This window comes from Nothobranchius furzeri, chromosome 16, assembly GCF_043380555.1.
Source record: "Nothobranchius furzeri strain GRZ-AD chromosome 16, NfurGRZ-RIMD1, whole genome shotgun sequence".
NCBI classification, from domain to species: Eukaryota; Metazoa; Chordata; class Actinopteri; order Cyprinodontiformes; family Nothobranchiidae; genus Nothobranchius; species Nothobranchius furzeri.
In genome coordinates, this window is record NC_091756.1 from 21,575,955 (window position 1) to 21,602,508 (window position 26,554).

Sequence of the window (26,554 nt, forward strand, 5' to 3'; positions counted from 1 at the left end):
GTAGTCACACTTTGTTTATCCAACACTGCTGATCTCTCAACACAGACGATGGGCAGATTAAACAGTTCATGCCGATGCTTCTCCCACACAACGGGTGTTTGGATCTAACTTACGCGTTTATTGCTCGGACTGTATCGCAAGATCTCGAAAATCCCACGCATGCCTGTTTGCCCCCCTCAGGTCTCCGCACCGGGGCGGAGCCGTTGTAGAGCGGGTAGCAGTAAAAATTGAGTTCAGAAGCGAGCGGCAGCAGAAAGCGGGGGCGGAGCGGAGATAGTGGAATTTTGGGGTCAGCCATCCCTGTGTGTGTGTGTGTGTGTGTGTGTGTGTGTGTGTGTGTGTGTGTGTGTGTGTGTGTGTGTGTGTGTGTGTGTGTGTGTGAGAGGAAATAGAGTGACAGGACGTGAGAGTGAGCAGTGATCGTATATCACTCACATCTAGGGAGTTGATGAGGCTGCTCAGGAAATGCTTCAGCTCTTTTCTGTGGCTGCTTTCCGTGCAGAACAGTTTCACCAGCTCGCTGCAACACAAACACAAACACACATGTGACCAGCAACACCTACACCATGGGAGTCCCTGGCCCTGCCTCCAACACGCCTCCACCTAAAAGGCTAGGCTATCCAGAGTTATCTCTGTAGTCATGCTGCTATAGGCTTAGACTGCTGGAGGACACACTGTCTTCTATACGACTACTCTCTAATGGCAGTACTTCATGTTACTTCAGCTGGTAACTAGCAGGGGTGTCTAACTCTCACTGGGCCAAAATGAAGAACGGTGACGAAGTCGTGGGCAAAACTTCATATTTATTGAAAAACTGACTGCTACTGTGCACATTTGCCTTTATCTCCAGAAGTGTTGAACCTTTTCATAGAAAAATAAACAATCTTGCATAAACAGTGAAACTGGAAAAAACAAAGTTTTATGTAATAAACACATGAGCGATTAAATCTGGAAATAAATAAAATGACACACATCGGAGGTTTTCTATCTGTGGTCTGTCTAGTTCCGTTTTACTGAACATGGGACACTTAACTAAATGACACAATGAAGTGACTCAGTGCGCTGACAAGTACGTTCAGTTGGAATGTTTACTTTGTGAAGCGTCTTCAGACGACTCTTGTTGTGAACTGGCACTAAATAATGAAACTAAATTGACTTAAAAGCTCCCCAATTCTCATTTTTAAATCTGAATAGAGCAATTATTCTAATTAGAATCAAATTTGAACCCAAAACTCCAGAAGAAGATTAGCATGCCCTGGATGCCTGAGAAGCCCAGCGCCGGGTTTTAAGCCGAACACAAACCTGCAGATTTCCAGCTTGCCTGGGAGGTGGTCCTTCTGGATGTAGAGTTCCTTCTCATCCTTCAGCAGACAGATGACATCCTGCAGCTCCACCACCTCATCCTCACCGTCGGACACATCCAGCTGGTAGCGGATGTAAAGCTTCCCTACCTGGGAACAGTCACATGGCCACTTACAACCTCTGTAGGAGCCTAAACAGGATGTGCTTGCTAATATGCAGTGCACCAAATTCTCTGCAGATGCACAAAGATATCAAGAGTGGTCCAGAATTTACCGTCAGCTAGTGTGAAACCAGCCTGGTACAATCTGATGAAAACATTCCTACTTTAACATAAAGATGTTGTTCCTGAAAGTTCAGCTTCGTGTCTTTAGTCTGTGAGTGGAATCCCGTAAAGATGGTGATGGTTTCCTTCCAAGGACGATCACCTCACAGCAACGCAACAAAGCAAGTCCAAATTTCAAGGCTCCTCCCAAATGCGGCCCACAAATGATTCCTTCTGTCCTCCTTGTCCTGAATGGGGCGGCACAGGAGATAAGTGCTCGCCCCGTAGTCGGAAGGTTGCAGGTTCGAGCCCCGCTCAAGTTTGTCAAGGTTGTTGTGTCCTTGGGCAAGACAGTTAACCCGCCTTGCCTGCTGGTGGTGGTCGGAGGGACCGGTGGCGCCAGTGCTCAGCAGCCTCGCCTCTGTCAGTGCGCCCCAGGGCAGCTGTGGCTACATTGTAGCTCGTCACCACCAGCGTGTGAATGTGTGTGTGAATGGGTGAATGACTGATTGTGTTGTAAAGCATCTTGGGGGGTTCCAGGACTCTAGAAGGCGCTATATCAAATACAGACCATTTACCATTTGTTCTGGGTTAGAAGGATGAGTCTGGTCTATCCTTCATGCCCAACCATATCAGCGAGGTTTCCGTATGGTGTCATGGGAAACTATCACTCCAGTTTGGCCTTCGACTGCTTTAGCTAACTGCAGAGAACTTGCATGGTGGTTTTCTTCAACCCTTCGTGGACAGCTTGGACGTCTCTAAGATGGTTGCACTTCCATCTTTCTTAGATTTCTGGATCACTGTTGCTACAGTAAAGCTTTGCTGATCTTCTTGTAGCCCTCACCTTCTTTGTCTCCTTTCTCAGATTTTGTGGCATTTCTCTTCCATGAGGGGCCGTTGCTGACGGCGTGAAATGGGAAGGGCTTTTCTTTGCTAAGTAACGTCCTTTTATAGTCACCTGTCTGCTGGACACCTCGTCAATGCATCATCAGACTCACGTATGGCCTGTTAACTGGAATTCTGTAGTCTTAAGTGTGGATTTTCTACTAGGACTATAATTTTGGGCTTGACTGGATTTGTTGGGAAAATCACTTTATTGTGTTTGCAAGTGAACAAATCTTGTACGCCATCGTAATGTTGTGAAAGGCTAACAAATGTATTTGTCCAGTCGGATGCCCAGCAGCCTTCCTCTGCTAGGAATGGTGTGTTCTTCCCTGTATCAAAACAATTCCATGCTTAACCGTCCAGAAGGTAGCCATGACAAATTCCTCCTCCTGACTGCCTTATCTGAGCTGCAACTCCAAGGTCCGTGCAGAAGACGAGACCTTTCCCTTTTTAATGAAACGGATCTTATTTTGTCTCATTAAATGTGTCTTCACAAGTTGGTTATAATTACAATTATCTATAATGAATGTTCTATCTAAAGTGGTCAATTAATTATCAGTTGCATTCACATATTAACATCAGGATATTAACAAATGAATGATTAACAGACTTTCTCCATATTTTAAGTGAAATAAGCTTCACTGAAAGGGGAGTGGCTGAGGGTCTTGGTAAACGCCTACACAAATTTCTCAGATCTGGTTGGTCAAAGTTTATAAACAACCATTTAAGTGAACTCACCTCCTATTTTAGTCAGTTCTGCCAGAGCTCACAGCTCATGCTAAATAACCATCCTCTGGGGAATCGAACCAGATTTTTCAGTGGAATAATTTTGGCGGCATCTGAACCATCCTTTTAAATCAACAATTATGTGATCAATCCACCACCCACTCATCAGACACGAAGCCGTCCGTCAGAAGCCACCTAGAACGTATCTCTTGACCAGTCGTGCGTATGCGGAGGCGGCCTACGACCTTCAGATACATCAGAAGCCCACTCGCTCGATCTGAGAGATGGCTTCGCCTGCAGACCGGATCTCCGGGAGCTTCCATGATCCAGGGTGTGTAGACTAAACGATCTGGCGTCAGATTGGTTGATATAAATTTGTAACTTGGTTACACCCAACAAACAGCCAAATTTATTTTATAAACCTAGACATCACACCTTTCTGGGTCACTTAGAAAACTCTTAAACATACAAGGTCATGTTTCATCGGAGTTCATTCATTCTGCACACATCCACACTGAGCCAGGATCCTCTGGAGGTTTCTTCCTGTTAAAAGGCAGTTTTCTTCTCCACTGTCGCTGCATGCTTGCTTAAGCTTGGTTTATGCTTGATGCATTTACTTTTCGCTTGGTGATGCGGCTCGTGGATGGAACGCGCTTCACAACTCGCAGTGTTTATGGTTCATGCGGCTTGTCTCTGCGGTGAGCCAATATTCTGCCAAACTGTAGGGGGCAGCATGGAGCTCTGTGGCATGCATCCAACACTACACCATAGTAGAAGTAGAAATTACTGTTTACAACATGGCATTCCAGCATTTTTAACAGCATCCTTGTCTTTTCCGACAGTGCGAGCTATTTCTCTCCAAGAATTATTAACAACATGTTGATCACGGTGATCTGAGAGCTGAATCATACAAATGTCTGTACTTACGAACCTCCGCCATACTAGTTCTAGTCCGCCATGTTTTTACGCATCCGACCATCCGCGTGGTTAGAAAATTTCCTAGGTGCGGGTGCGGAAAGTTTGGGCCGTGCGGAGGCGCGTGGTTGTTAAAATGACGCAATTTTGCCGCGCTTCTAGTGGAGCCCGTCACCCTTTCAGGGGAGCCAGGCTCCCCTTAGCTCCCCTGTAATTAGAAACCTGGATTAAGATATGAAGCAGCAACTTTCAGTACACAAAAGCAACAACAGCTCCATAAGTAGGATGAAGCACTGCGCTTGATCCACTCACAAGTTGGTGCTCTACAGCTGATGGACAGCCAAAATACAAAGCAGGAGTCCTGGAGCGCTCAGGTGAGTAAACTAACCCCAACTGTCTGATGAAGACACACATGGCGTCAAAACGTCGGTTTCTTGTTTTTGCATCAAATAACCAATTGTACTCACCTGTGTGCTCCAGCCTTCTGCTTCCTGTTTTTAAACGAGCTGATGTAAAACTATTTCAATCAGAACTGAGTCCTGATTGCTTGATGAGACCTCAGCTGACAACATCAAACTAGGCATGGGCCGAGAGCTCATTGTTCCTACTAAAGCCGTTGCTATTGAGCGAGGCAGCAGAGAAAATAAGACTCCAGGTCAGAGGGCTTCACCAGTTCAACTTGTCTTCCTTTGGAAAACCCCTAATTGTCTGCTCCGCCTACCTGTGCAAAGGAAAGACGCTTGATCTTCTCCGCTATCTTCCTGTCAGCCAGCTCTGAGTAGACTTGAGCCAGCTCATCGTGGTGGTAGAGGAACCTCTGGATGTAGGGGACCACTGAGCGAACCATGCGCTGCATGGAAGGGCAAGGCCTCAGCGACTCGGTCAGAGGCTCAGACCTGATGCAGCTGGAAAGCCGGCGAATGCCACAGATGTCCAGAAACAAAAGCCTGTCCTTCTCGTTGAAGGCAGGTTTCATATCTCCTGCTGCTGCATTTCCTGTAAGACATCCAGGAGACAGTCAGCATCTTCGTGGTTTCCATCACACACACCAGAATGGACACACGTACCAGTCTTGCTCTTGGGAGCAGGCTTCTTCTCTGGTGGCGGCAGGTTGAGCAGACACACCATCTGATGGGATTTGAAAATCTTCTCCAGCTCCTTGTCATCACCAATCATGGGCTTATTCGCCAACTTCACCCAAGTGTTACTCTTGATGGGGAACACCCTCATGTCAGACACCATGCCTGGACACAGAACACCATTACAGAGTGGTCTTGCTGTGAAGACAAGAAGCTGAATAGTGTTTTAAGATGAAAAATAAAATGAACATGGATCAGTAAAATCCTGCCAGAGTAAAGAAGAGGAGCATGACTCACCCTTCAAAGTGGAGCAGAAACTGGGATTCAGCTTGTGGGGAGGGCCATCCTGGTCTCCAGGGACCTGACACTTGCACCTCTGAGCTGGTAATTAATAAAAGCATCACAGTGGTTAGAATGGCTCCACTGTTGCAGGAATCTTGGTGTGTTTCCAGTGTATGTTTAGGGTATTGGTGTTTTTTCTCGTGCACACTGAAACTTGTGCTGCATTAGCTGAGAAGCTGTGTGTGGTTACATGTAGCAACAGCAGACAGAGCTTCAGAGTCCACCAATCCCTGGAATAAGGCCCGAAACCAAGGAAAGGTTACCGAGAAGAGTAGAATAACTGTAAAACAAGCCGCTAGGGCGTTAGAAGTTCTACTTTTTCTCGTCTTCACCGACTGGGAATGTGAGATGTGAGTAGACAGAAATATGTCACAGACTCAAATACAGACACGGATGTTTGGTTGTGTGTCTCTTGGCAAGCTGCACATTCGGAAAATAGTTTTTGTTTCCTCCAAGCTTCTGGTTGGTCTTCGACCACTCTCCTTGGCTGAGTTCATAAAGTTTATTTAAACTGGGAATGAAAAATCGGAAGGCTGGAGCACTCAGGTGAGCCAAGGTTTAGTAGGTGTGATTTTCAAAAAAATAAATAAAACTATTGTTTCAACACTGGATGTGTCTTCATGTGACGAAGACACATCCAGTGTTGAAACAATAGTTTTCTTTTTTACTTTAGCATAGAAGACGTACTTCAAGGGAGACTTTGCAGTTTTGGCTTGCTCTTAGCACCCCCTAGTGTCCAGTTAGGTTTTTACTCTTGTCTTTTACGTAAAATATGTTCCTATTTGTTTGTTTTTTCCTAAATGTATATTGTTGTCTGTCTTTTCTCTTTTAACATTAACCTGTCAGAGGACTGCAGATGGAAATTAGCCTAAGGCTACAATCTGGCATATTTACAGTTGTATTGCTGTTCATAAATATGTAATGACCTCTCTTTAAATAAAGTAAGAGTTAGTAAAACCAAAAACGAAACTCGCTGTGCGTTCGTCTTGTTAACACCTTAAACTAACAGCTGAAATGTCTCCCCAGCCTTCATTAGTTTCTAGATTCCTCACTAAATAAAACAAATCAACTGTGTTCATGATCTAAAACATGCTGGATTCAGGCTGCAGCTCCGGGTCTGTCAGCTCCACTTATCAAGTCCAACAGCAGGTGGCCCGCCACTCTGAAGTTGCAAGTGTGGTATTCTGGCCATAGGGGTGGGTGGGGGTCTGAGTGCCCTTTCATTAACCCTGTAAAGGGTCGTTTTAGCTCAAGAAAATGATTTAAAAATATAAACAAGTTGCATAGTATCCCTTTAAGTTTAAAAAAAAGGACGTTTTTGCTTCTTCTTCGGTGTATGGCGGACTTCCCCATTGACTGACATCAATAACAGGCAGCGCGTCACATTGTTCGATGCTCTGATTGGTCCAATTGTGTGCAGAGACAGTTGGAGACACAACCATAGATTCTGCCCCGTGAGTGAGCCATTTCATTGGGTCAGACATTGCTGACTCCTTGAGGAGGGATATTCATAGTGAGTTTCTGCTCGTTAAACAACAACAGACAGCCACAGTTTATAAGCTTGACCCTCCCATATTCCAGTCAGAATTGACAAAGCTCCTCGGATGGGGGGGGTGAAACGTCGTCAAGAAACCCTTTTGGAAGACTTGCTGGACTAAATATTTACTGCACCGCTGACTGAAATATTTATTTATATTAGAAACTGTTTTTATGATTTTGACTGTGTGGAGGAGAGAAAATCCACAAGCTCAAACTTTTGATCCCAATCCTTGTTTTTAAAAACAATTCAAGTTTTACGTGGAGTCATTATTTCATCGTGGAAACAGATCAGTTCAAAGGAATCATCAGAAGAGCTTCAATAAGAGAAACGTTAAAGCACATAAAAGTCGTTATGAGTTAGAGGGCTGGTGAGCAAAAACCTAATGAAGCTGATCTACATGTTCTCACCCAGTCTGGCATAGAGTATGGACACATCCTGCAGCACCTCAGCAGTTGGCATGGGAGACGACGAGCAGACCAGTTCCAACAGGCTGACGTACTGCTTCATGTTGGGACAGCTGTCCACATTTAGCAGCTAGGAGCAGAAACACATGGGTTCATTATACACCTAAAGTACGCTGATCTTCTCAGATGCTTTAGCGTCTTGTTTCTCACTTCGGTAGAACAAAAGAGGTGTTTCAGTGGACAGCTTTCCTAAAGAATGTACACGTTTTCTAGAGCTTCATGAATAAATAGTCGAGCTGTGGACCTCGAGTCTGAAGCCGGTGTGACACGTTAAACATATTTGCATCCATTCATTTGTTTTCCTTCACTCATGCGAGGTCGGGTCACGGGGGCAGCAGCTTAAGCATAGAGGCCCAGACCTTCCTCTCCCCAGCCACTCTCCAAACCTTCCGTCAGAAATCTTGGCGTGACCTTTGACCCAGCTCTCACCCTGGATTCTCATGTCAGTTCTCTTGTTCGCTCTTCCTTCTTCCATCTCAGGAACGTTGCTAAGCTGAGTCCCATTCTGTCCCGCTCTGAACTTGAGACAGTTCTCCACACCTTCATCTCCTCATGCTTAGACTACTGTAACTCTCTTTTCACGTGTCTGAGCAGAACCTCCCTGAACTGTCTACAGGTGGTTCAGAACGCCTGTGCTCGGCTTCTGACCAAGTCCTCCAAACACACCCACATCACCCCGCTTCTCCTCCAGCTTCACTGGCTGCCAGTCAACTTCAGGGTTCATTTCAAGATCCTGGTTCTGGTCTATAGGGCCTTACATGGACAAGCACCATCTTACGTTGGTGATCTTCTTAGTCCCTACATCCCCAGCAGGTCCCTGAGGTCCAGTGATCAAAGCCTACTGGTTGTGCAGCACCAGGCTGAAGGTCAAAGGTGACAGATCATCTGCTGCTGTGGCCCCCAGACTCTGGACCTCTCTCCCCCTGAGCCTGAGATCAGTGGACTCAGTGGTCTCCTTTAAAAAGCAGCTGAAGACTCACTTGTTCAGGCTGACTTCTGCGTGATCTTCATCATCAACCTCTCCTTATTCTGCTCTTTCTACCAACTCCACCTTTCCCACTGATTTCCCTCTTTCTCTTTCCTTACATTTTTAAATCACTTTTTTTTTCTCATTGTAACCATATTTTAAATCTTTTTAAAACGGTTTAATCTTTTAACATTTAGAATTGTTTGTTCTTGTGAAGCACCTCATGATTTTTATCTTGAGAGGCCCTATATAAAAGAACATTTTCTTTCGTTTTCGTAACTCGGACCGGTTCAGCTCGGCCTGACCACTGTTTCCACTGGCATGGTTCAGTATTTTCCCTCTACGTTCTTCCTATTTTAGTCCCTGCTACACTGAGGTACTTGGCAAGGCTGAGTCGGGCCGGCATTGTGACTCTGGCCAATGACTGGCTAGGGGGCGAAGTCACTGGTTGCTCAAGAGTTTTCATTGGGGCTGCACAATATATTGAAAAATTATCATCATCGCGATAACAGGACGTGCAATAGGCCCATCGCAAAGCACGTCAAAAACGGCGATAAATGTTTGGTTCAAACATTTCCATCCATGTCATACATCAACTTTTTGTAAACCAGCTCTGTTTTTTACGCGAAAGTATTATTTGACCAATCAAATGTAGTCCTTCTGATATGCGGCCAATCAGATGGGTCCATTCACGTAATACGCCCGCCCCCTACGTAGACCCTTACCCCAAAATTCCACTATCTCCGCTCCGCTCCGCCCCCGCTTTCCGCTGCCGCTCGCTTCCCTTGTTCGTCGTGCTGGCTCAGATTAACGAACACACTTTATGCTGAGGTTTCTGGACTCAGCGCTGCTTTCAAACGTGAACGTGAGTCAGCTCAGTGTCGTTAAGCAGCTGATAATAACCGGGCTGACTCCGACACGTGCCGGTGAACCAACCCACCTACCTTCATGTCGCTAGTGTTAGCCCCAGGCTCCGGTTAGCTTCCAGCTAAAAGGCTACAGCACTCTCCTCCCAGTCCCACCCTGCTAAAGAGGGCCTGGAAAAGTTCCCCCACACATCAAAGTGATTTTTCCTTTATGAGCTTTTATAACCTTGTTAATCAGGATAGTTTATTTGCTGCTGCACATAAACTGTCAGTCAGAAGCTCTGCTAGCCGCTTATCTTAAGAGGAGCTAGGTCAATTTGTTAGCTTGTTATCAGAATCATAGTTGCAGTTTCATCATTTGAGCTGCTTTTTAAGATCTAGGTAAACTTGTTCAATTTGGGGTTAAAAACAAACATTTTCACATATTTTCCATGTAGTTTTTTGCCAGTTCCTCTTCTGGAAGGTAGACAATTGTTTTTCTCTTTCCCTCAGAAAATCTTAATATTCTCCTAGTTTGGCCCAGCACAGTTCACTTCCCAATTACAGCAACAGCCTTGTATCATAACCACATAAGTGAAGAAAATGTTCAGTAGCAATGAGAGAATTAGCTGTTGCATTTAAGTGATGTTAACTATTATTTAACATTTAAACTTATTTTCTGATTTATTTATTTATTCAAAAACCCTGGTAAGGGATGTTTTTCTGTATTTGGAGCATCAGAAAAAGTTTTATGGTGGAGGTGATGTTTTAAAGTCACTGAGAAACTGCATGCATGCAGTTTGTTGTTTTGCTGCTAATACAGTAGCAGGTGCAGCTGCTAATACAGTAGCGGGTGCAGCTGCATATTTTTGCAATAAAAATGTTATGTTGTAATGGAATTCATGCATTTGTTTTGTTTGCTTTGAACCCAGCGCAGACATCAACACTGCATACTTTAGTATTTGTTCATTTATCGTGAGTAATATCGATATCGCAGTATTAAGCACTGTTATCGAATATCGCAGGTTTTCCCAATATCGTGCAGACCTAGTTTTCATTAAGTTAAAGTTAAAATCTCATAGTTGTCACACACACTGGTGTGTGGTGAAAATGTCCTGCACATTTGACCCAACCCCTTGGGGAGCGGTGAGCTGCAGCAGTGGCTAGGTGGTTTAACCCCCCAGTCCAACCCCTTAAAGCGGCGTGTCAAGCAGGAAGGTGTTGGGTCCCATTTTTAAAGTTTTTGGTATGACCCGACCAGGATTTGAACCCCGATCTCCCAGTCCCAGGGCGGACACGTTCTGCCTTTTGCTTCACTGCCTGCAGCCATTTGCTGGTTCAGAGTCAGGAAAAAGCCTTAAAACTGAGCAAATGGTAAAGGGCCTGTATTTGTTATAGCACCTTCTAGAGTCCTGGAACCCCCCAAGGCACTTTACAGTCATTCACCCATTCACACGCTGGTGGGGGTGAGCTATGATGTAGCCACAGCTGCCCTGGGGTGCACTAACAGAGGCGAGGGAGCAAAATGTCCAGCAACGTCACCATTTTCATGCCGAGTCGTGTTTCTGTGAAGCATACAAGCTACCTTACAAGGTTTACTGATCACCTCATGCTATTTTGTCGTGTAAGCTCTTCTGCGTTCAAAGTTTCGATGTTGCCGTGACAGCTGCCGCCAGCCGCCATTCTTGGTTTCACCACGCTGTGGTGTTTGTGTGTAGCAGTGAAATGAGTCTCCGCTGAAACACTCTCCTACTACGAACGTTCTGTACGTTGTCTAGGCCATTCACCGGTATAGCGGTATGTGAAGAATCCATAACATAACCAAAATAAACACCGGTTTTCGGTGTGAACCGGTATACCGCCCAAAACTAGGCACACCCACTTTATGTCACGAAAACAAAACAAATTTTGGAAACAAAACTACACCCAGAAGGGCTGACTCAAACCCCACTGTACAGAGCTGTTTTAGGCTGAGCAGTGCTCCTGGAAAACTAGCTTTAAAATAGGGTGGGAAGCTTGGTGATTTGGGAGGGGCTTGGAGTAGATTCGCTGCTCCTTCACATTGAGAGGAGTCAGTTGAGGTGGCTCGGCCATCTGGTCGGGGTGCCTCCTGGGCGCCTCCCTGGTGAGGTTTTCCGGGCACGTCCAACCAGGAGGAAACCCAAAGAAAGACCCAGGATACGGTGGTGGCACTATGTTTCTCGGCTGACCAGAGAACGCCTTGGGATTAATAAAATTGTAACAGTGGTGTCTAAACTGTGTCACGCGGGCCATTTCCCATTAAAAAGGTAGCCTAACCCCTACTGCACACTAGAAGGATCAGCGGAGTGGATCGGCAGCAGAAGGTTTACTAGCGGCAATCGCTGCACACCGGAAGAGTCTCAGCCGCAAAGCGTTTTTTATGTTACGTGTCCTAAAGTCCGAGTCATACTTCTCCGTCAGCTCCAACAGGGAGAGACGCACGCACGGATGGACGGAGATGTTTAGCCCTCACACTTCTCCGTCTCCTGGGGAGTGTTGCAAAGCAATTCCCCACCAGGACAGCAGAGGGCATAGCGCTGTTCTGTGGTATCCTGTCATGTATCGGTCCAAGATCGTGTGTTTATGTTGTGTTTTTTGTATATGAGAGACTTTTTACCACAGACAAATTTGTCTCTCATCCTCCACCTCTTCATGCGCTCGCCACCTCTAAACCCACGTTTCCTGTCATTTCCGTCCACAAATAAAACGCTTACTGCGCATCTTTTCACTCCTCCAGTCACGGGGAATTAAATGTTCATGTTTTAGAGTTTTATGCGAGGTATTCTTCAAGCTGCTCCGTGTCTGCCGCAAGTTATCCTCGGCTCTCCATGTTTTTGAGGGCGCAATGGCTGTGGTGTAGACGACAGCGGTGCCCTGACCAATCACAAGCTTGCGTTCTCCGTCTCGACGGACAGATGTTTAGAAAAGGGAGCTCGACTCCGTCCGTCCTTGCGGGGCTCTCCAGCAGGCCCGCGAGGGCGGGTAATGGCGATGCGTGTCCCTGCACTGACGCAGCCGCATGACTCAGGCTTTATGCACAACGAAGCGAGGCATCGGCACGTCTTTGTCAACACTTCTGATTTGAAAGATCGAGAGTCGAGCCACCTGCTCGAGCACAACACCACTAGGTTTTGCTTTGTTACCCCTTTTGTGTGTTTGAGGGTAAATGAAAACCCGTTTTGAGTCCAACACCTGGGTCTTTTATGCCTTACTGCTTGGTGCCTGACAGCCTATAAATAGAAGGGGATTGATGACCTTAAGCTTCATTAAGGGTGATGGGGGACGACTCGGCCACAGCTCATTAAATATGAAGAAAATCTATCTGTTTTCCGCCTACTTCCTGTGGAGCGAACAGAGCAGCTTACTCTGATGAAGAAGTCCTGCATGCCGTCCAGCTGACTGTAGAACGGAGCCAGGACCCTGGGCTCCTGGACGGGGCTGTCTGCTCTCTGCATCAGCCACCTGTAGCGCTGAAACATGGAGGTAGTGTCACTCCAGCACACTTCCTTCAGATGGTGGAAGCGTCCTGAACACCACGTCTCGCTGACCCTGTGGAGACCAGGTCTTATTGAGACACTCTGGTTTGGGTTTTGATGTTAATCTGAATTAAAGCACAGGCCGTACCTCTTAGTCTCGACAAAAACAGCAGGGGTGTGCTGGAACAGCTCCTTTAGGCTGCTCTGGGAACAGTTGGTGTGCAGATAGTTGTAGACGTCATGGATGTGCTGAATGGTGGAAGTGAAACAAGCCCCCTCTGCCTCCTGCTCCTGGTTGTCCTCCTGTGGGTGGACACACCATTCCTTCAGGTACTGGATCAGAACCTCTACTGAGATGGTTTCTCTCATCCCTATAATGGAGATGGGAGTTAAAGCAGGTCCATTGCCAGCAGCAGCTACAGAACACCAGTCTGGGCTCGTTTTCACCTAGATCTCTGCTGAACTGGCTGGAGTCTGTGTCCACATAGAACACGTGAGTCCCCAGCAGCTTGGTGACTTCAGGTGACGTGACGTAGACCGAATCTGGACGGAGGAACTTCCTCTCCTGCGGTCCTTCCCGAGTTGGGCGGTGAGCTGGGATCCATTCAAGGCAGCACAGGAAGTGGTGGAAGGAGGACCTGGTGTTTCTGACCACCCGCCCATCGTGGTCTATCACCTGGGCTGTCAGGTACTGCGAGTAACAATGTCTGCAAGGATAGCGGAGGATTTGTTACGTCTCTGAAAACAGATTGGTATTGAGTCCTATAAAAGATGAACACACACCCCATCAGTCCCAGGGTTTGATGTGTTACAGCTTAAGGAAACAATCAGACTAACTATCTAGACCTGCAGCCGACGCTCACCAGTCTCTCACTGGTCTGCACTGGTTCCAGTCATTAGTCAGCTCCATCCAAGCTACAGTGGAGCCATCATGGTGCTGCAGCTTCGGCTTTGAAGGACCTTAGTCGTGTCTAACGCTCGTGTGGGTCAAACTCAAGGCTCAGTGTGGCCCCTGTGATCATCTCTAGTTAGCAACATGCAGCTAAAATGTACAAATACCACTAAACTGGTCCCAGAAGGCACTGGTACAGGCCTGGAGGCCCCGCCTCCTCAGCGGATAAATATTTAAAGTCATGCTGGACCCTTTTAATCATTTTACACAATATTCTATCAAATAAAAGATCAGGTTTGTTTGTTTTTTTTGGGGGGGTGCAATCATGGCAGCCCTACTGTTGTTTTTTAAAATGAGGTGATGTATGTTTTACCCGGTCTCCCAGTGCTTCTCCAGCAGCGCCAGCAGCTCCATCCTCTGCTGCTGGAGGAGGGAACCAGGCAGCTGAGCTGTAGCCAGGCTGTAAAACTCCTCACAGCGGTAGTCGTCCAGCACACAGGCCTCCCCTGGGCTCTGGTGCCACGCTGCACTTTCAGCCGACCAGGGACTGGAGGCCTGTTGGAGGTGCCACAGGAAAACAAATGAGCTCCACAGTTATAACGACATCTCACTTAAAAGTTTTTATTCGTCTGGGCCAGCTGGGCCGGAGGGGTCGCGTCGGTCTCCTGCAGGCAGAACCTCTTCTCTCTACTGAGCTAGAGCAGCTCTGATGTCTGATCTGTGCACCAGAACCAGAAAGACATGAAACAGATTTCAACAGGACGACTGTAAGGCCTCATTAGGATGAGGTGTGTGGATGTTTTGTTATTAAACTAAGCCCAGGGTCCTCGCCGGGGTGTTTGAGAGCTGGTTGTATGATCACTAGTGGTAATGTTCGTCATTCACAAGCACGATGCATCCGGCATGCCGAGCTCTTACAGGAAGAGGACACTAAAAGGCATTTCAAGTGTAGGAGTGTGCTCTTATTGTGAAGGACTGTTAACGGGTCATGTGTACAAGATTCTGCCCGGGATGGAACTGGGGGGGGGGGGGGGGGGGGGCTTAAAGGCAGCTCATTAGGTAGAGCCAGATGTTCAGTAACCGGAGGGTTGCTAGATCAATCCCAGGTCACTCCAGGAAATTCTGCCCTTGTGTCCTTGGGCAAGACACTTGTCCTGACTTCCTGTGTTGTTGGTGATCGGAGGGGCCGATCGTGTAAACCCTCTCTCCCTCCCTCCCGGATGCTGCTGAAGATGCACAGATTCTGGTTGTGATTTTTGGACTGCTCTGACCTGCTGATACCCATTCTGGTCTATTTGGATTGATCTCAAAGGGCAACTGAAAAGGCTCTTCTGCTGACGAGTCGGCACCAGCACCCCCTGTTCCATGAAGGGGACTTTGGTCACACAGTGATGGATGGTGTCATCCCAAACCCCTTGTTGCTAAAGCCCGGGCTAAAACCAGCATCGGGAATGTGAGATGTGCAGAGTGTCACCTGTCCCATCAGTCTCCTGCTCTTCTCCGACTGATCCTGCTGAGTCAAAACCCCTCGTATTTTCATCCTTTAAACACTCACCTGTTCGTCATGATGGCTCCCATTCAGATGAAGACTCTGTGTCTCTGTGCAACCAGTAAATACTGAGTCCACACACACCCCATCCCCATCATTATCTGGGTTTAACGTGCATGTCCGCACAGTGACCTACGAGTGTGTAAGCAGCTGTTATACCAGTTCTTCAGAAGTCAGCGTCCGTCTCTCTTTGCAGATGATGAGGCCGTCCTTGACTCCCAGTCTGCTGAACAGGTCTCTCCACCCGGCCACGTCTCTGTTGGCCTCCACATAGCAGGGACTCAGCAGGCTCCAGCTGTAGCCTGATGGAGGGGAGAGCAGAAGGTTAAAAAACACTAACTCAGCCAGAAAAGAGAAACATTAGCCCATGAATGGGATAAAGATTTTATTATTTTCTGAATTCCATGTTTGATGAATAAAGCTTTTTCATTTTAAACGTTTTTTATTATAAACTGGATTAAAAAGTCCTGTACAGGGACACCGAGCTGCTTGTGCCATTTAATCCCAAACGTTCTGTCTGTTCAGTCTGAAGGCAGGTGAGCTCCTCATCGGATGAGATGATTAAAGTGCAGTTGTAGGGAAACCGCTGGCTTCGTGTTTAGCTGCCGTTTCCTCCCTCTAGTCCTTGCTGGTCTCGTTTGGTGTGTTTACATGTGCATCTAAGTCGATCTAGTTCTACAGCAACAACCTGGCTTTCAGGGCCTTACATGGACAAGCACCATCTCACATTGGTGATCTTCTTAGTGCCTACACCCCCAGCAGGTCCCTGAGGTCCAGTGACCAAAGCCTACTGGTTGTGCAGCACCAGGCTAAAGACCAAAGGTGACAGATCATTTGCTGCTGTGGCCCCCAGACTGGACCCCTCTCCCCCTGAGCCTGAGATCAGTGGGCTCAGTGGTCTCCTTTAAAAAGCAGCTGAAGACTCACTTGTTCAAGCTTTGGTGTGACCTCCTCTTCGTCTTCTTCTTCCTCACCAGCATCTCTTCAAGCTGCTGTTTCTGTCAGTTGTGTCTTTTTCAGGCTCCCCTGATAACCTTTATCGTTGACTTTTTAAATTCACATTTATTTTAGATTCTTTTTCCCATTATTGTATTCTTGTCTAACGCTCGTTTCTTCTGTTTCTAGTTTACATGCACATGACAAAACCCAAATCTCTGATGAAGTGCGCTCCACTTCTCTACAGTAGGTGGCGACACGCGCCCTTTCGTGTCGGTATTCTTCCGGTTACCTTATAGCAACACAAATAGTAAACAAACGCTGGCGAGAGTGAAAAGAGGCGGAGTTAAATCAGAATAAGCACATTGGCTGAAGGAATGGACAACAACGCTGCAGCACAGCTCATTTGGTACGTACTGTCCTGTTTGGTGGTGTTACTTTGTGGCGATGATATTTTCTGATATTATGGCTGCTTCTCATGGTCTCGTCATTCCCAGGTGTGTCCAACCAGTATCAGGTGGACGGAGTCTTTTACAGGAAGTCAGGCATCAACAGCGTTATCTGGGTACTTCAGCTTGATTAGATTGATGGTTGACGATGTTTTTTATTATTTAGGGACAGAACTAAATCCAAACCTACATTGCCCTGTGTGAAAGAGTAATAGCCCCCTGAACCTAATAACTGGTTGGGCCTCCCTTAGCAGCAATAACTGCAATCAAGCGTTTGTGATAACTTGCTACGAGTCTTTTACAGCGCTCTGGAGGAATTTTGGCCCACTTATCTTTGCAGAATTGTTGTACTTAAGCTTTATTTGAGGGTTTTCTAGCATGAACCGCCTTTTTAAGGTCATGCCATAGCATCTCAATAGGATTCAGGTCAGGACTTTGACCAGGCCACTCCAACGTCTTCATTCTGTTGTTCTCCAGCCATTCAGAGGTGGATTTGCTGGTGTGTTTTGGGTCATGGTCCTGCTGCAGCACCCAAGATGGCTTCAGCTTTAGTTGACGAACAGATGGCCGGACATTCTCCTTCAGGATGTTTTGGTAGACAGTAGAATTCATGGTTCCATATATCACAGCAAGCCTTCCAGTTCCTGAAGCAGCACAACAACCCCAGACCATCACACTACCACCACCATATTTTACTGTTGTATGATGTTCTTTGTCTGAAATGCTGTGTTACTTCTATGCCAGATGTAACGGGACAGTTGCCTTCCAAAAACTTTTGTCTCATCAGTCCACAAGGTATTTTCCCAAAAGTCTTGGCAATCATTGAGACGAGCCCTAATGTTCTTTTTGCTTAACAGTGGTTTGCGTCTTGGAAATCTGCCATGAAGGCCATTTTTGCCCAGTCTCTCTCTTATGGTGGAGTTGTGAACACCGACCTTAATTGAGGCAAGTGAGGCCTGCAGTTCTTTAGAAGTTGTCCTGGGGTCTTTTGTGACCTCTCGGATGAGTTGTCTCTGCGCTCTTGGGGTAATTTTGGTCGGCCGCCCACTCCTTGACTAGAACCAGTTCATCCTAAGCCAGACTACATGCAAACGACATGGGTCTATTTGAGGCTTTTGGTTTTATGATGTGTGTGTAAATGCACTAAGTGCCCCAACACTAACTCTGTCCTCAGGGACACACGTCTCAGGTCCTACAGCTGTGTCTGCTGAGCTGAACTGATGAGGGAAGACACGTCTCTGAAACGTGTCTTCACTGAGCTTTCACGTGGCCAAAACCAACGCTGGAGTTTCCTTGCGTAGTGTGTGTGTGTGTGTGTGTGTGTGTGTGTGTGTGTGTGTGTGTGTGTGTGTGTGTGTGTGTGTGTGTGTGTGTGTGTGTGTGTGTGCGTGCGTGCGTGCGTGTCAATGGACAGATGTGCAGGTCTCTCCCTACCAGGCAGCTTCTTTTCCAGGTTGATGTTGCCGTACTCTTTGGAGAAATGAACCCTTTCTGTGGCCGGACACAGCAGCCCCCTGCTGGTGAGGACAGGCACTGCCACATCTGAGAACTCCTGACCACTGGACGAATGCTGCTTGATGAATACCAAGTAACTCACAACCACCGACTCCGACTTTGACTTGAGTCATGGAGGAAATCACAGGAAGAGGAGGATGACGAATGAAGTAAAGACAAGCGTTTAGAGCAGAGGAAATGAAAACAGCTGATGATGGTTCTCCTGGAGGCTGTTGTGTTACCTTCCACTTGTTGTTGCGTATTGTGGGATAGATGTGCTGCTCCAGCAGCTCCTGCGGCTCCAGCTCGTGAACACCAAGTCTTTTGAGCAGCTCTCGGACCTGCTGATTCTCCAGCGCCTCCAGGCAGTTCAGGAGGGAGGGATGAACCACCACTACGTCTTCGTATAAGGCAGAAAGAGGCCCTGTTGAAAAGGCATCATGCAAAGGCTAAATCAGTGCTGAGTTACCAGAGACACACTGCAGCCAATGTCAGGTAATTTCAGCTCATTTAAAGAGTTTTCTGTCTCCTGCTCTCTGACCCAAATGTGTGAAATTATGACCAAATAAGGATGAATGAAAGGAATCATGTCCCATTTCATGATTAATAAAAACCGGACCCCATTATCCCTGCTAACAGCTAACATCGTAAGTCAGTTTTGGCAGACTGGATCTCTGTGTCCTCCGGGATTTTTCTGTTGGATGTATGCAGATTCTCTCACTCGGGGACGTCAACGTACTGTTGAGTCAGTTTAGACTTCATGCTGTGCCCCTCTGGAGGCAGGCGTTGCAGATTTGCAACGTTAAAACCTACCTACCTGGTTACTCCACATACGTGTTTCATGAGCCTTTTTTAAGTCAGAAGTACTCCTGAAGGACTTAGTTGTTTGTCCTTTTATCTAAATTATTTTGAGCCTGAGAGGGTTAAGGTGCTATTAGTGCAGAACAGAGGTGTGGCCAAGTCACAAGTCTTTCCAATCAAGTCTCAAGTCCAAGTCAAAGGCAACTAAGTCCAAGTCGAGTCCATAAAAAATTGGATGACTCTAAACTTTTTGCTTTTAAATCAAGACAAGACGGAAGTTCTCATCTTTGGACCAGAAATCCAGAAAAGGAAATTGCTGAGTCGGTCACCTGACCTGAATGGCATTACATTAATGTCCGAGAACAACGTAAGGAACCTTGATGTTATCTTTGACCAGGACATGTCATTAGAATCCCACGTTAAACAGGTTTGTAGGATTTCCTTTTCCCACCAACATTGCTGAGATTAGAAGTATCCTTTCCAGGAGTGATGCTGAAAAGCTAGTTCATGCATTTATTACATCAAGACTGGATTACTGTAATTCATTACTCTCAGGAAGTCCACAGAATGTAGTTAAAAGTCTTCAGCTTGTCCAAAATGCTGCAGCTAGAGTTCTGATGAGAATTAAAAAGAGAGATCATATCTCTCCTGTCTTAGCTTCCCTACATTGGCTACCTGTTAAATTCAGAATAGATTTTAAGATCCTTCTTCTTCACCCCCATCCTAACCTTAACCAGTTTGCGCATGCAAAGCTCTGATTGTTGATGCGCTCCAGACATCTGCGTCCTGAGCACCGTCAAATCAGGCGTCACCACCTCAAAAACAAATTAAACATGCGATCGTTCATGTCGGCTCATTTCCTTTAATGTTTTCTGTCTGTTATTTGTGCCTGATGCGTTTCGCTGCTGCGGAGCGAGGCACATCACCTGTTTTGTTCTCCGGTGACGCACCCCCAAAATTCCACTATCTCCGCTCCGCTCCGGCACGAACTCCGCAGCAAAAACGGTCCCGTAATCAGCCGGCGAGCAGTGGCACTCCACTGTTTTCTGGTCGGTAGATCTTAGAACTGCAGTTCAAAGGTAACTCATGAGGTGAATATATATGAACCCAGGTAGCAGTTTCTCTTTAGGATTGAGAGGAGATGCAGGAAGATAATAAACAGGTAGGACAGAAAAATAGTCAAATAAAAACAAGTTAGTTTTTGTACCTGCTGGTTGCAACAAACAGACACCATTGAAGGTAATCAGAAGTGAGGAACAGAAAATGAAATAATTATTTTAATGTTTAGAGCAGCAGGAACTCTGAGGCTGCAGGCGCATCAGTGAGTTTGCGGCCGCTGCGCAGGGGGAGGGGGGAGAGGGCTGAAGTAGGATGCAGAAACTACCGTTGTTAAAAGAGATGTGTTAACTTGGAAAATGTGGGCGCAATTTTAATTGTCAAAAACTCCAGCGAACCTACCCCTACCTACGTCAGGTGTATGACGTCATCAACGACTAGTCGAAGTCGACTCGATTTTCATTACTTGACTGTCGACTTTAAAAAAAATTAAGTCATGCAACCCCTAGTGTGTGTGTGTGTGTGTGTGTGTGTGTGTGTGTGTGTGTGTGTGTGTGTGTGTGTGTGTGTGTGTGTGTGTGTGTGTGTGTGTGTGTGTGTGTGTGTGTGTGTGTGTGTGTGTGTGTGTGTGTGTGTGTGTGTGTGTGTGTGTGTGTGTGTGTGTGTGTGTGTGTGTGTGTGTGTGTGTGTGTGTGTGTGTGTGTGTGTGTGTGTGTGTGTGTGTGTGCTCTGTCTTCTCTATCCCCAGTGAGTCGTGGAGGATGGCTGCTCATACTGAGCCAGGATTTTCTGGAGGTTTCTTCCTGTTAAAAGGGAGTTTTCCTCTCCACTGTCACTAAATGCTTGCTTAATATGAGGATTGCTGTAAAGACCCTGATACTAGTCAGTGACTCGATGCAACCTGCTGGGTTCCTTATATAGGAAACTTTTCATTGATTGGCTTTATGAACTGACCTGTATTGGGATGTTTACTATGTGAAGTGCCTTGAGACGACTCTTGGCGTGACTCAGCGCTATATAAATAAACTTGAACAGAATAGAACTTGAAATTTGATTTTTAATATCCTGATATACCCTCTTTACTCTAAAACTAATGACCCACTGGTCTACTCTGACAAGACGAGAGCCTGGATTCCCCGCTGATGTCTATTCTGCTCAATATTTCAGAAGAACACTGCTTCTAACTTAGCTGTCTCTGAAGCGCTGGCTTCATGTGGAAACACAGCCTGAGGTTTGTGCTGTCCAAAGACCTTGTTCCTACTGCAGCCACTGACCTGAAAACCAACTTTATTTACTGTCAGCACTCCTCCTGTTCACTGTTCCCACTGATGATGAAGACAAAAATGTCTGAAAGGCAGAATAAAGGGTTTACATGGTTTCACAGTTTTTAATATTCAGATCTACATTCTTTATTCTGCAATATCTTCTCAGCATGGGCGTCGCACCTGTGGGGGATGTGGATGTTTTAGCACCCACTTTTTATCTAATGAAGAGGTTAAACACACACACTTTTTCTGCAGTTTAGCTCAAAACGTTACTACCAGTCTGGTCCCTCCCTCTCTCTCTCTCTCGCTGTGTTTGCCCTCTCCCCTTCTCTCTCCTGTTGCTAAATGAAACCTGCACCTTTGTGCACTGGTGTTACGTCAGTATTCCGGTCGGTTCTGTTGCTGAAACGCGTTTCTTCATCGCTCCGACTAAGCTGCAAAAACGTGCATGCTCCTTACAAGCTTTCTCCCGCTGTGCGCTCTGCTCATACACAACAGACCTGCAGCCTTCGTGAGTTAAAACAGCTGGTTTGTACACATCAACACTTGATACTGGATCAAAAACAACCATAAGAGTTGTGTGGATCATCCATCCCTACTTATGGCACAAGTCAGAGGTTGATTGATGATGTGATGACTCTCTCTTTTTAATCAAGAACAAAAGATTACAATTCTTACAAAAAGCTAAAGAGATGTACCAGATCATTCTGAAGTTGGTTCCCATTTTTAGTTTTAGAGTCAGAAAGGGCAATTCTAACTCATACAGTATTTCCACTCCCCGAGCATCTTTACTCTGCTCTCATTTACAATACTTATACCTTTTAAACCTGGACTAAGTTATTCTGAACCAGAGGTGTGGACTCGAGTCACATGAGTCATTATTTTAATTATTTCTGACTTGACCAAATCTATAAAGACTTATGACTTGACTTGGACTTGAACGCCAATGACTTGCGACTGGAAATGACTTGATGACTTGAGCATATTTGATATTTTTACACAAAAGTAGCACGAGATGGACGAAAATCATAAATCATTCTTGGTTCTGGGTTTGATTTACTGCTAAATGCAGCAGCACTTTGTTTATAATCAGTTCCAGTTGCACTTTCTGCTTGTTTCAGCAAATAAATGAAGCTTTAAGAAGATTTTTTCTGGAATTTATTTATTATCATTGTGATTAAATTGAAGTTGGACAGATGACTTTAAAATTCAAAGTTAAGGACTTGGACTTGACGTGGACTTCCACATAATTTTTTAACTATATCGGTATCGGTCCAATAAATAAAACCGAGCCGATATTAACAACCAATATTTTTTCCACCTTGTCTCCGTTTGTTTATCTGTTTCAGAGGGTGGGGGGGGGTGGGGGGGTGATGTGTATTTGTTTAGTAATTGTAATCATCTCAGAAGCATAAATGTGTGTGTTGTGTGTACATAATAACATAAATTCAGCTTTAATCATTTTCATTCTATACTTATCTGCTGACTATAGAAGCACTAATGTCCGTATATCGGTGTCGGCAAATATCGGTTATCGGCCATAACAGTGATATCAATATTGGATATCGGCTCAAACATTTCATATCGGTGCATCACTAGAAATTACATGTCAAAAAATAAAAGAAGAGTGAAAAAAGCAATGAAGTTGCAAGCATCTCGAAGGCTGCAGAATTACACCAAAACAACACCACAAGAGAAGAACAAAGAATAAATGCTCTAAAAGCGACACATCAATAACAATCCTACCAGCTGGCAAGGGAAGTGGTAATGGATACAAAAACAGAACAGAAGATGGAAACAATGTTAAACAGACATCATGGAAGTCTGACAGCCAAAACATGTATAGAAATAATAAATGTCTTCTTCATACATTCTCCTGCAATGCCCTGGTCCTGTAGAATGAGCCCTGGCATTTTTACTGTGATTGCCTGTTGTTCTGTACAATCACAGAAAAAGAGAGATGCTCGGGTCGAGCAGGCTGCTTCATGCACGTTCACGCTCAGGCATAGCCCGTAGCATTTGCTATCAGTAGCTTTAGCAGCAGAGAGAGAGGCAGAGCCACTTTGTCGCTGTTCCTAACGCCTAGTGACAAAGCTAGCTACATTTCTGAGGACCCTTAGCTACTTTCTGTAGAACTTTCTTCTAGATATTTCCCGCAAATTAGCAACAAAATAGCCATTTTCACTCCGAACCGTTCTTTGAACGTTGTTTCAGCTGTCATCAAGCATATAAATGTTACAGATACACAAGATGTCACTGGCGCTTTAGCACACCTTGTAAGATGTCTGACTCTCGTGCAGAAGACCTGAGTTCGATTCTGGGTGTGAACATAGTTTATTTAGAGTTTCTTTTTTACATTAATGGTATTTTTTTTTCAGTAAGATGCCCAAATTTTTATTTGAGACTCGTCGAACGGCATTGAACTCACAGATAAAAAAGATGTGGGTTCAACTTTCATTTTGGAACAATTTTAAAGCAAGGGAAGGGAATGATCTGAGCATGCAGGAGGACTGACCCATCTTAAACCTTTGTCGGCTGTGCTGAAGAGAAAGGTACAGAACCAAATTATTTAATTAATTAGCTGCAGGTTATCCTGTCCTCTGTCCCCCCCACCCCCCAACACACACACACACACACACACACACACACACACACACACACACACACAGGACTGTCTCAGCTGTTATTTTCGTTAAGGAGTGTGTACGTACAGCATGTGCGCCTCGTGCACGAGCCTACTATTGAAGCTGCCGTTACGCTTTTGGCCTGAGGGGGCAATCACGAGCATAAAAATTCAAAACTCTGTAAAGTCCCTTTAAAGGACAGTAACACATGAAACCATGAAAAAAGACCTGACAGAAGAAAAGAAGAGAACCTTAAAAAACTACTAAAACCAGTCAAATGCAATAAAATGAGCCAAGATATGCATAACACTTAGCGCCAACAGCCAATGTGACCCCGCAGATCTATGGCACTCCAAAAATCCCTAAAACAGACACCCCACTGCGCCCCCACAGGGGGCAGCATCAGATCAGTCACCTATCCAGAGCCCTGGTGGAGATGTCCAGCCTCTATTGGGACTATCGGAACATCACTGTAGCAATTCAAAACAACTGGTTGAAGAACTCAAAACAGTGAAAATAGGAAAAGAAACTTATTTTCATTTCACACAATGTTATTTCACTATTCAGAAAACCCCCATAGATGTTACTCTACACACCCAAGAACGCCTAAAAATGGACAGATCATTGAAGAAACGGACAAATCTCACAGTAGACAACATATCCACACTTTTAGACTTCGTAGCGAAATCCACATATTTCCAGTACAAGAATATAATATACAGACAAAAAGAAGGTTTTGCCATGGGAGACCCGCTCTCAGCCATAATGAGCGGGGACTTCATGGAGGACTTGGAAGAAAAGGCCATCAACACAGCGCCTGCACACATCAGACCCATGTTCTGGAGGAAATATGTGGACGACATCTGGGAAACAATAAAAACTGGACACGCACAACAACTCACAGACCACCTGAACACTTCTGACTCACACATGAAGAGGAAGCAAACAAAACAATAGCATTTCTAGTCATGAACATTCACCACATAGACGACGGCAGCATAAAAATCACAATATACAGAAAACCCACATGCACAGACCAATATCTGCTCTGAACATCTGGACAACCCACGGCACTCAAACTATCAGTAGTCAGAACATTATACGAAGGGACCAACAGGAAGAAGGACACATCAAACAAGCACTAACCCTCTGTCAGTGTCCAAAATGGGCCGTAGTCTGACCCGCATCCTATCCCACCATCGAAGCCAACTCACCTCCAGGTAGTTTTCAGTTGACAGCTCCGCCCTCTCCTCACCCGAGTGTCCAAGACATGCGGCCGCAGTTCAGATGAGACGACAACAAAGTCGATCATTGAGCTGCAGCCTGAAGCATAGTGGTGCCAAGAGCACATACAAACACCTTTATGCCTGCACATGGTGTTCAAAAACACCGCTCAGACTTAGATCAGGGGAGCAAGTCATCCCAACCACACCTCTCCAGGTCTCGTCGTTGCCCATGTGAGCATTAAAGTCCCCTAGGAGAACGAGGGAGTCACCTGAAGGAGCGCTCACCGGCACCCCCCATGGTCCCAAAAGAGGGTGGGTAGTTTGGTGCATAAGCACAAACCACAGTCACCAAGATGGGGTAACAAGCATGCCCGCTGCTGTTTGGCACCTCTCAGACGGAGCAACCCTCCCCGAGGAAATCAAGCTGGAACCTCTGAACCTCACCAACTCTGGCTCCTTCCCCACCAGAGAAGTGACGTTCCACGTACCGAGAGCCAGCTTCTGTCGCCGAGGATCAGACCACCAAGGCTACCACTCAAAACCCAATGCCCCCGTTTTGTTGTACAATATCTGGCACAATTATCACCACCACACAGAGGGGCCCCCATTCAGTCACCAAAGCAAGCACTGATGAACACGGCTTTTTAGTAGTTTACTGAGAAAACGTCTGTTTTTAACTGTGAGCAGAGACAGTGTTACTAAACTCATGATTACCTGACTGAGTCGGGGCTTTCCCTTTCTTTTTGTTAGAGCTGGGCTCCTCCATGGGAAAGAACACGCCCTCTCCATTTAGTGCCACCACCTGCCCGTTAGCCAGAGGGATTATGGGTAGCTCCCTGAGGCTTTGCAGGATGGAATCCGCCTCTCCATAGCCATGCTCCATAGCTCGAAAGTTACACACCAGAAGCCTGGCCAGCTTTCGAAGGCTTCCCTCTGGAACAAAGACAGATAAACAAACATTATGTAAACTAAATGGAGACACGCACACACACACACACACACACACACACACACACACACACACACACACACACATGCACACACTAACTCTAACTTTCATACGCTGACTTTCCAGAGACCTCTTGTGTTTTTACTGGAGATGCACCAACTGGCCTAAGTCAGACTTTACCCCCTATCACGCCGCTGCGCATCTGCACACACCTGACTGGATTCCCTCCGCTCTCATCAGCTCCTTTGCCATGGCTGTGGTAACCGTGGTAACGTCAGAGCCACGCAGGTGTCGAACTCCCAGGTGTGTGAGGACGGAGGTGGGCGGTGGGGGGGTTAGGCCCGGGTGGAGATAAGACAGAGAAAGGTGCCTTTCTAGCTCGTCACCACCAATCACGTCTCGGATGACGGTGTCCTGACAGACGGACACCTGGGACGGCAGCTTGAACACAACCTGACCATCTGCAGCAGCACAGAATCAGGGTCACGT

At 46.1% G+C, this 26,554-nt stretch overlaps 1 protein-coding gene across 4 annotated transcripts in view; it reads right to left on the minus strand.

Annotated features, from left to right (window-relative positions):
• LOC129157175 (uncharacterized) overlaps window positions 1–26,554 on the minus strand; it is a 73,871-nt gene that overhangs the window by 5,852 nt on the left and 41,465 nt on the right. For all 4 annotated transcript variants that reach the window (XM_070545482.1, XM_070545484.1, XM_070545481.1 and 1 more), the window contains 15 exons: window positions 26,278–26,526; window positions 25,831–26,049; window positions 18,387–18,568; window positions 18,085–18,268; window positions 15,425–15,567; window positions 14,090–14,271; window positions 13,272–13,531; window positions 12,973–13,195; window positions 12,714–12,897; window positions 7,459–7,585; window positions 5,467–5,550; window positions 5,158–5,334; window positions 4,812–5,086; window positions 1,303–1,451; window positions 436–520 (listed from right to left, as the gene is read on the minus strand). In XM_070545482.1, coding sequence (XP_070401583.1) covers window positions 436–520; window positions 1,303–1,451; window positions 4,812–5,086; window positions 5,158–5,334; window positions 5,467–5,550; window positions 7,459–7,585; window positions 12,714–12,897; window positions 12,973–13,195; window positions 13,272–13,531; window positions 14,090–14,271; window positions 15,425–15,567; window positions 18,085–18,268; window positions 18,387–18,568; window positions 25,831–26,049; window positions 26,278–26,526 — 2,723 coding nt within the window. The remainder of the gene's footprint in view (window positions 1–435; window positions 521–1,302; window positions 1,452–4,811; window positions 5,087–5,157; window positions 5,335–5,466; window positions 5,551–7,458; window positions 7,586–12,713; window positions 12,898–12,972; window positions 13,196–13,271; window positions 13,532–14,089; window positions 14,272–15,424; window positions 15,568–18,084; window positions 18,269–18,386; window positions 18,569–25,830; window positions 26,050–26,277; window positions 26,527–26,554) is intronic.